A 10,581-nucleotide genomic window follows, 5' to 3' on the forward strand; every position below is an offset into this window, starting at 1 on the left:
TAAGTCCTAACTCTTGGTGACTTCATGGGCAAGAACACAGAAGTTGCCCATTGTCGTCTTTTTCCTGATTTCTCAGGGTAACCTACAGCCCTATCATATCTTGATGGCCCTCAATCCAAGTACAAAGCAGGTTTGATTCCGCTGACTGTTTTTTTGAGATCAGGCTTCCCCACAGTGGTGAAAATAGGGACCACGTGACCATCAGCTCCCCTGATGCTGATCTGCAAACTCAGAGCAGCGCTGAGATCATTCTCCCAAAGCAGGATTTAAAGGAAGGGCACCTTCAGATAGAAGACTGCCCTCTGTAAATTAGGGCAGAAGCCTGTCCTACGAATCTTCTCCCTTGTCTGCAAAGCTGACTGGCCACAGGGCCAGGCTGTCCAGGTTAAGTAATGTAATCATGTTTATTCGGTCAATGACCGGCAAAATGTAAAAATATACCACACAACAGTCAAATCAAATGGGTGAGATAAAATAGTAACATAACAAGGAGTCTCTAGAATAAAAGGTTATCAGCTGACTTGAACCAGGTCTTCAAGGCTCTCCAAAATGCCACCAGAGTGGGGTCCATCCAGATCTCAGGGGAAACCGCTGCTATACAGAAGACATACTTTTGGGGTCCCAATAGATGGCATTGTTTAATCGAAGGAACCCAGAGCATGCCAACCCTACAGGATTGAATTGGCCAGGCAGATATTATGGGAGACAGGCGGTCCCTTCAGTAACATCTGACTGTGTTGATTCTGACCCTTGCAAATTTGACCGTTTGCCATAGAGGCTCAGTTCACACAACACATTGAGCAAAGATAGGCAGTCTATAAGTCTTCAGCAGTCCCTAGTCCTGAGAACTTGGAATCTCACCATGTTTATCCAAACCTTAGTGGTCGATCTCCATTTTATACGGCAGTGTGAATTCTTGTTTTTTTACTGCCAAATAAATAAATCAATATAGTCTCTGGTCTCAAAGGAAATCTTCATCTATCTGGGGGACTCTGTCAAGGTTGGTCATGAGGAGGAGGATGAAATGGAGCAGGTACCAGCCACCCCAAGGAAGCTATAAGTCACAAATGAAAAAAGGCTGTGAAGCTACTAATGCTTTCATTTTTCATCTCCAATAAAAGGTGGGCGTTTGCTTTGAGCTGTTCATTGCAAATTTTAATATAACACTTCTTGTGTTAATCTGATATCATTCTCTCTCTCTTTCTCAACCCCCCATTTTTTCAATTACTTTAAAGCTTTCTGCTGGACCTATAAGCAAGAGCTGTAAAGAGCAGGAGTATCTGCGGGGTAGGCGGGTCAAAATATCACCATGTTTGTGACTGCAGTCACAAGTAGGACTGTGGTCATATGAGTGAAGCCCTGTCCTTTTAAAGGGGGGGGCGCCCTCTTGACTTTTTTGACACTCCCCCCCACGTACACCCAGGGAGAGAGGAAAATGGTTGATGGACATAGATTTGCTAGCTTGGGAGAACAGAAGAAGTTGGTGCAGAACTGACCATGCCCCCTTGTCCTCTAGCATGCAGACTGGACTCCAAGCCAAGCCAACTTGACCAAGGTCAACCGTTGGGGTCAGTAAGCACGTTCTGTCCGGGTTCGGTGTGCTTGTTCTGAACTAGAACAAAGGGACAAAGAAAAGCTACTGAGAACAGCAAGAATCTAGCTGCCAGGTAAGCAAAATGAGGGAATAGGGAGAGAGTTGCTGTAGCGCTACAGGCTGCGGGGCAGAGGGGAGTGCGCAAGTGAGGCTGACAGGACTTCAAGTTCAAAAGGCAAAACCATTTACCTTTGTGTTTAAATAATTGGATCGGAGTTGAACAACTTGCAGGCCTTATCCTGGCTCTCATCAGGCCCTGAGGGCACCCAGCTTTCTCCAGCACCAGCCCCATTACACGGTGATTTGGTCAACCTGAAGGCATTTGATAGCCGGCCATTATACCTTCTGGAGGGGTGATAGGCATCTGGGTTGGTCTCAGGTGAGCGAAGATGGAAGCCTGCTTTGCTCCAACCTAAGGCACCCAGGAAAGTCACCTCTCCTGCCTTTGCTTCATACCTTTGTCTATGGAGGCCACTTTCTACTTCTATGGGAACTGCAGTTCTCAGACTCCCCAGCCAACGTGGCCAAACATGTGGTGAACAATGGAACCAAACCCGCATTCAACTCTCTGCAGGTCCCGCTGCACCAAGAGCTGCGAGAATTCAGAGAGCCACCAGACATGGAATCCTTTAACTCTTTACTCCCACCTAGTGGTTAACTGACATTTTGCAACCCTGATATGAAAGCTCTCCCTGCAATGAGACCCAAAATAGCAGGATTGGGCGGGGATGGAATCACCACCAATCTTTCTCCAAAAATCTTGGTGCAACCAGCAAAGATAGAGGCAAGGGACTTTCTTTAGAAAGTGCAGGAGATTCCAAAGAAGTCTATGAAGTCCTACAGCAGGGGGTAGAAAACTAGGTTTCAGTAGCTGTTCCAACCTGGATTTGCAATCCTATGGAAACATGATTTGTGGAAGAGGTCTAGACATGGTGTGAAACTATAGTTGGCTTTAATTGGGTTTGTTTGAAGAAGGTACAGTGGGCTGGATTTACAGCAAAGGCCTCAACCCTGGTTTAAACATTGCAACGTATGAACTGACCTCGAGCAAACCCCACTGGAGTTTAGCGCAGTGCGTTAACTTTGCACTAGTATGAGAAAACCTTTGTAAAACCTACGGGTTGCCTGTGTGTCTTGAAGTGATCCTCCTGCCGAATCCATTTGTTGCAGTGCTGATTATCTTTCCTTGGGGAGGGAGTTGTTTTCTCCTTGTTTCCAAATTAAGCGGCTTCATGCATGGTATGCTTAATAGCCACTTGGCTTTATGCAACCTTTCTAATTTTAAAACACAAATGACGAGGAAGCGGTATTTGTTCTAGAAACATCCTCCTAGTGCAGAATGATATTTAAGCCAATTAGTTCCTCCTTTGATTGCTTGGCCAGGCAGCCCCACCTAGTGTTCATCCAGTGAAACTACAACAAAGCATTCATTCGATTTAGAAACTGTATATACAGTAAAGCTTAGAAATTCGTAGTCCAAACATCTGGCTGCTTTATTTTCAGGTTTTATCTGCCACCACAGCCTATGCTGTCTGATGGAGTTATAATCCAACACATGGGGAGAGCAGGAAGGACCATTCTGCAGATTGGGAGCCAAACCCCAAATCTTGTGGACAGCTCCGCTATGCAAGGTTAAACACTTTTAACATTTCTTTCCCAATGTGCCCCACATCTGCAACAGGAGGAAAGGTGCCACTGACTCCATTGTAAACAGAGATGTGAGACCTCTTAATTATAATTGGGAGATCAAGGGTTAACCCTCCTCCATGCAAGCCATGATATCAATCAGATGGACTCCAACTCACACAGATTTTTAAAAAATCTTGCACACCCGGTTGAAACCACGTAACCCTCATGGTTTGATTGCATCTTAGCAGATCCATGCTGTCTACCCCACCATTCTCAAAGCCGACCTTGTCTGACCCTGGGCCCTTCTGATGTCTTCTCCTCCAAAGAGAAAAATAAGGGGAGGTGGTTTTGGAAGCCTCTGAACCACAGATCCAGACCTCAAAGTAGGGGAAGAAGCAATCTTTACAAGCCAGGGGCCTGAACCTTTGGACTCCGGACCATCCCTGAAGCCATGGGAAAAGTGGTGGACTTCACAAGGCATCAGGTTACATGGAAACGCTCTGTGAAAGGAATGGTGTACTTGGAAGTTGCTGTTGTCCCCAAGTTAGCCTGCAGCCTGAGTTCAGCTAAGGTACGCCAGGTGGACTGGGCTGGGATCCAGGATAAAACACGCTGTTGAAGATCACTCTGTTCCTGGAAACAACAGTTATATTGCTCAAATCCCTGGACTCTTACCGTCTGCCTTAAGCCCTCTGTCTGAACTTCCTGGAGCTCGTCCTGGCTTGTTATTCAGATCCTACTTCTCTTCACATTTTTATACCAACTGAAAATTTTAAACACAAGAATAAGACTAATACAAACTAAAATAGAGCAAAAGAGAAAAAGGGAAAAATGAAAGGAAGGTGCAAAAAGAACAAGAGTAGCAGAAAAATAGGAAAGAAAGAAAATGATATTAAAAAGTGGCTTCTGATCTTCTTTACAGCGGTTATAAGTCCAATTATAAACTGACCTCTCTCTCTCAAGTTACATCATGACTCTCTTCTCTAATCTATCCTAAAACCATAAATCATAGGTTCATTTTTTTTTCTTTTTTACACGAAAAGCCCAAAAGGGCTTTCCAGTCACCAATAAATGTAGATATTGTCTTGTCTTCACATCTTTTGTGACTGTACTTTGCTCCGCTTGGTGTAACAGACTGTTTCCAGATTACGCCTCTTCTTGACCCGTTGGTTGTAAGTGAACTCCATGATAAAGAACTTAGATAGCATGTGGTACTTTGATCTCTCCTCAGCTGAGCTTTTCATTTGGGACAAGACCATTTCCTCTTGCCAATTATACTCACTAAGGGAGTCCGCACAGCATGTTCTGCCCAAAACATGGTTTGCTTGTTTGTGGCTTGGCCTAGGTACAGTCCAGACACAGTTTGTAAACCATTGTTAATGACCTGAAGCCTTTTGAACCAGGTCCTCTAAGGCATCTGATAACAAATTAGAAATCACTCTCCTTCCATAAATCCTAACAAGGCATCTTCCACATGTGCTTTGGACTACAATACCAAGAATTCCCAGCCAACATTGCCAAAAGCTACACTAGAAGAAAATTATTGGAGATGCAGTCCGAATGCGACAGGAAAGCCTGAGAGAAGCTGACTTCAAAGATGGCATGGTGCCAATGCATGGTTGGTTGAACAAGTCATTAATAGCCTGGTTTATCCTACCGCTAAGCCATTAACCAGGATTTACAAACTGCAAAAGTCAGCTTATGCATTGCACTAAGCCAAAACAACCAAACCATATTATGGCTTAAAATATTGTGTGAGATTCTAACTTAGAATTGGAACTTCACTGCTGGGTGTTGAGCTGAGGGCTTCCTTCCAAACCTAATTTAATTGCTGGGGCAAAAGGAATTAAATAACTCAACCCAACAGGTAAACCGAGCTGCCTCAGCTGGAGAGCAAGAAGTAGGTGGGGAGATGTATTTTTTTGCTTCCTCCTTGTTTTATGAAAACAATTTCCCTCAGCAACCAACTCTATTGTTAGTTTAATCACTGAGATATACAAACATATCAAGAAGGCCCTGGGCACTTATTCACCTTTCCAGAGATGAAGACTTATCATTGTTTGGAAGCCACCCAAAATCTCTAGTGGACCTTCTAAAGCCCATAGCTTTCCTAGCTTCCACAAGAAGGTCCCAATTTGGCTTCCTTCCAGCTCCTGATCTATGACCTATCAGGCAGAGGGATCAAATTATCACTTATTAGATCACTGACTCATTGATCATTTTTAAAATCCTACCCTTCCACCTAGACTACAAACCTGGTTCTTCTTGACCATGTGGCCCTGGCTGCAAAGCCACGTTAGGGGAGAAGATGCACACTGGCCCAAGGCAGCTACTGAATTTTGTAATAATGGCAAGAGCTTGAATCATGGTTTCCTGGATCCCACTCAAACTACTATCTTTGTTGGCTGTCCCTCCAATAAAGCTTCTGCAGATTGATATATCTGAACTCTGGAGACAGAAATAGTTTGGTGAGAAGGAGGCTGGATCCCTACACATTGTGCTCAGCTATCCCTTCTTTTAGCTATGTTTTTTGGAATAAGTCATGGCTGAGGAAAAAACCATCATTGCTGAGGAAAAAACCTTTGGTTTATGAACCACAACATCTGGGTTTGCCCAAGACATTCATTTAAAAAAACAGATCAGAAAGTGTGAACCTGGTTTCTATGTTAGAGCCTTAAAGATCTGGTGTAGAATATTAGGCTGATATTAGGCTGTTAATGTAATTTTATTTACCATTCTTACCTCACACTGCCTAAACACTGTAACGGAGCCTCGTGTAGTGTATTTAATGTGAGCGTCTTTGTGTTTACATGGTAAAACTATCCTATTGACACAAGCATGGGTCAGCGAAGGAAATTCCTATCACTAACAACAAAGTCCTAGGTGACTAATTTCACAAATGTATCACAAGAAACAGAGCGTCTCTAGATCCCTCTAACCTGCTCTTGCATTCGGGTAAAAACAGAAGATTATTTATTCAACTTGGATCAGAGGTAAATGAAACTGGGAATGTTCTTTGCTTGGTTGGTTCAAATTGGGCCATTTGTTTTTTGAAACTCTTGCTAGAAGAGGTGGGTAGCTGGGTGATCACATACAGAATAGCACTGTCTAGTGTGAAGTGCGTTTGTGTAAAATCATTATCTACTTCCTCAAATAGGTGTTACATGGGTGGTGAAGAAAGGCTATTTGCCAGTGTGGGAATCTTAGTTTTTAGGACAACTCTACACTAATGTAGGATTCAGATTCTGTCTAGCATGGAAAGGCCAAGGATGGGAAGAGGAGGAGGGAAAATGGTTTAGTTTTAAGTATATTCTGTCCGAGTGGAGATAAAGATATCCATATATACTTAAAACTAAACCATTTTCCCTCCTCCTCTTCCCATCCTTGGCCTTTCCATGCTAGATAGAATCTGAATCCTACATTAGTGTAGAGTGTAGTGTAGAATCCTACATTAGTGTAGAATGTAGTGTAGAATCCTACATTAGTGTAGACTTGGAGTCTTTTGCATCTAAAGCTGTGACACCTACCTACTCCCAATGTGGTCCTCAGAAATATCCCCTGAAAACCTTTGCCACTGAAGGAAGTTCAGAGCCCTCCTTCCCAGACTATGGTGATTTATAACCACTGTGTTGATCTTTTTGAAAGGATGGATTATACCTTGGAAGACACACAACGCAAGGAGAAACTTCTGAAGACTGTTTATACCCTACAAGTTAAATCAGATGCCACTTTTCAGAAAGCTAGTCCTCTCCTGACCAACCATCCAGGCATGGGCATGGTGACTGACCGCCAAGTTCACCAACTGGCAGAAAAAGCCAAGGTCATCTGCCATGACCTTGATAATATCAAAAACCACCTTTATTATCGGCAAGATGACTTGGTTCGGAGGATTCCAAATCCCAACAGGAAGCATTATGGAGCAGTATGTGGAATTCACTGTTCACCAGATGGGGTGGTCTACATTACTAGTGAGAATGCACCCAGGGTCCATATTCTTAATCGCTCTGGCCAGATGTTTCGGTCCATCCCATGTGTAGAATGGAAGAAGGAGGTTTTTTTACCCGAGGATGTGACTGTCACCAGAGTTGGTATGGTGGCTGTCACAGACATGCTGAATGGAACTATCCACATATTCAATGACCGCTCCAAGTTCTCCAAGGGTGAATGGCTAAGAATTGGGAAGTTTTGTTCCCCCAGAGGAATTGGAGTTGAAGCATCAGGAAGGATCCTGGTGGCTGACTACACCGAAGGAAAAGTCCATAGCTTTAACTTGGATCGGGCTTTCAGGATGCAGAACACCCACTCTATCTCCAACCTACGTGGGCCATGCTACGTGTGCATGATACCTGATGGGGGGTTTGCAGTGAGTGAAGAATGTGGCGATGTCAAGCTCTTTGACAGCAGTCACAAACTGGTCTCTTCCATCAGTAGCAACTACAGCCACCGTTTTGGCAATCCTGCTGGCATCTGTGCTGATAAGGAAGGCAATGTCATTGTTGCAGATGAACAGCATCAGAAAGTACACCTATTTCCTAAGAGCGGATCTCCAATCTGCCTCGTCTCTAAAGGTCTGCTGAGACCAACAGGAATTGCCTGTTCCACTGACGGGTTACTTTTTGTCACCGATAGCGGAGACAATGATGTCAAAGTCTTCAAATATCGTGTGAGACCTCATTACAGTTCTGACATTCTATGCATACCTGGTGATAGGCCAAATTATTCACCTCAAGGGAAGGCAGGATAGGCTCCATTGCTTTTATACACACATCCATTTCTTTACCACATTACCTCATTAAATCTGCATTCACTTGTCCAACAGTACACCATGCTACTCTAGTGATGAAATGGAATTTGCAGTTATTCCTTTGTCATAGGGAAGACTCCCCCAAACAAAGAAAACAGACTCAATATGGCACCTGCAAAAAGAGAGCCTGAAATTGGTGCTAAATGGACAATCTATCCAATAATTAACCTTTCCTTCCTCAATGAATTTTTTTTTGTAGTAAGAAAAATGTCAGGAGAGAGAGTGGGAGAATGAGGTTGGTTTACAAGTGGACTTCATTTTTTTAACATGGCACTGATGAGAGTGAGAGTATTTTGATCTGGGAAAGGAAAGTATGCTAACTTTTTAGCTTTTAGGTTAGTTTTGGTCAGGAGAATCTTTTAGTAGGAATGGAAGATGGTGGTGATAGCTGATATGGCTGTAAGGGTGGTTATTAGGAAGTGGGGAGTGGAGGAGAAAGGAGGAGGATTTTGGAGGTATTGAAGACAGAAAGTTAAAGAGTGAGTCTAGCCAAGAAGTGTGGTCCACCAGGGCAGCTGGGGAGAATGGGGAGAAAGCAGGCAGGGTCTATGGAATTGTGCCTCACTGGAAGATTGTTGGGTGCAGGGATGAGACAGCAGAAGCTGCAAACGCTGTGTCCATTGCTGCTACATCTGCCAAGGATGAGGGTATTTGTGGACACTGACATTGGGACACCAGTCACTAGGTGGAAAGGGAGGAAGAAAAATAGAACATCTTCCACTACAACAGAGACAACCAGTAGATAGGTGGGAAGGAGTCGTAAGGAGACTGGTCGTGGTTGCAGATGGTGAGACAAGGCTGAAGAGCTTGGGTGGCAAAGCAGATTAGCTCCATACAGACAGGAATAATGCCACTGGATGTGAGCTGGAACAGCTGGGTATGCCTCTGGGGTGGTTGGTGCGTGCATGCAGATGTTGGGAAGAATGAAGTTACGTTTGGCTAATCATTCCCTGTCGTTTTTAATTGATTTTCATTTTATTTATGCCAGCTTGTTTTTTTGCTATTTTCAACCTGTAAGCCTTCCAGAGTCACGCAAGGGAGATTGGCAGTTATATAAATTGAAAGAAAGAAAGAAAGAAAGAAAGAAAGAAAGAAAGAAAGAAAGAAAGAAAGAAAGAAAGAAAGAAAGAAAGAAAGAAGTTAATATAATATGAATCTAGCCAATACAGGAAGAGGGTTGTTTTTTTCCTTTTATCCCAAAGATTTAATGCTTATGCCCAGAAAAGTTTTGATATAAGTCCAGCGTTAACATTTTGTTTCCCCCCAAGAGTACGGTGACCCTATTTGCTTGGAAAAAACTAAAGGTCAACCCTGAAAAAGGGGCAAATCTGAAAGAGGTTCATTAGGATAAAAAATTGCAATTGTTTATAACTTGGCTTTGCACAGGAAAATTCAAGAGCAAAACCAAGAAAAACTTTACAAAAACACCTATTCTAAGAAAAATATCTAAAAAGCATAAAAAGCTATGACGTTATAAGAAGCAAGTATTAAAAAGGATTTCTGCAAACAGACTGTGCATTCAGTGGTACCATTTGTGCATTGACCAAAATAAAGGACAAAGGTGAGTTTTTGGAAAAATAAATAAATCTAAAGGACAGCTTTCTGAAATAAAGGGCTGTCCTTTATAATAGGGCTGTAGAGCAGTATTTCTCAACCTTAGCAACTTTAAGATGAATGGACTTACCCATATGTTTCTTCGAATAGGTGTTTTTGTAAAGTTTTTCTTGGTTTTGCTCTTGAATTTTCCTGTGCAAAGCCAAGTTATAAACAATTGCAATTTTTTATCCTAATGAACCTCTTTCAGATTTGCCCCCTTTTCAGGGTTGACCTTTAGTTTTTTCCAAGCAAATAGGGTCAGTGTACTCTTGGGGGAAAACAAAATGTTAATGCTGGACTTACATCAAAACTTTTCTGGGTGAAGGACTTTGTTTTGATATATGATTTTATAATATATATATATATATATATATATATACATGTAGTGTGTGGGCATGCATGTGACAGTGCACTCTATCTTACTTATAAAGGGTTAACTTGCTTTGTAAAGAGCACAGTGTTTCTTTCCCCCCACCTTATCTTTTTGTTGAATGCCTGATTGTCTTCGAATAAGCAATTACCTTGGTACAAGCTTAGTAAAAGTTGCAAAGAAAGGGGCCCTGCATTCCAGAGAGAGATAAGGAGGTAGGCATTTCTTTGGTAACAGGAGAAGAGAGTTGAGCTAACTTTTTCTTTAGGACCCATCTTTTCTCCTCCTTAGACCATCCCAAAAATCCCTTATATGGACATGAGGGGATGTATGATCTGATTACATTTGTAAATGCCTATAAAATCTCTGTTGTTTGCTTTGCAAGGTGTGGTTCTCCTCAACACCTTGCCACGGTGTTGAATGAGCCATCCAGAATGTTTCTTGGCCAATAAAACTTCTGTTAGCTAAAAAGCCTCGTCTCGTTCTATTTGGTTTTCTGAACTTGGGTAAACAAATAAACAAAGGCGAGTGCCTAACATGGGCATAAGCATGGCTGGCTGAGGAATTCTGGGATTTGAAGTCCACTCA

General features: G+C 42.7%; 1 protein-coding gene and 1 long non-coding RNA gene across 2 annotated transcripts; both read left to right on the plus strand.

Annotated features, from left to right (window-relative positions):
* The first annotated feature begins 398 nt into the window (after positions 1-398).
* Positions 399-3,554, plus strand: LOC112541106 (uncharacterized). The gene is made up of 3 exons (XR_003085139.2): positions 399-1,121; positions 1,517-1,667; positions 3,098-3,554. It is a non-coding gene; the product is annotated as an uncharacterized LOC112541106 (long non-coding RNA).
* A 3,314-nt stretch (positions 3,555-6,868) lies between these two features.
* NHLRC4 (NHL repeat containing 4) lies at positions 6,869-8,051 on the plus strand. The gene has a single exon (XM_025169075.2). It carries the CDS (start codon positions 6,870-6,872, stop codon positions 7,965-7,967), a length of 1,098 nt encoding a protein of 365 aa, XP_025024843.1. The 5' UTR covers position 6,869; the 3' UTR covers positions 7,968-8,051.
* Positions 8,052-10,581: the final 2,530 nt, after the last annotated feature.

Source organism: Python bivittatus, unplaced genomic scaffold (assembly GCF_059951505.1).
Source record: "Python bivittatus isolate LINGU-HERP-01145 unplaced genomic scaffold, Pbiv_v1 ctg000640_np1212, whole genome shotgun sequence".
NCBI lineage: Eukaryota > Metazoa > Chordata > Lepidosauria > Squamata > Pythonidae > Python > Python bivittatus.

Coding starts and splice junctions, on each gene's coding strand:
- NHLRC4 (XM_025169075.2), top strand. CDS start 6,870: ATGGATTATACCTTGGAAGACACACAACGCAAGGAGAAACTTCTGAAG.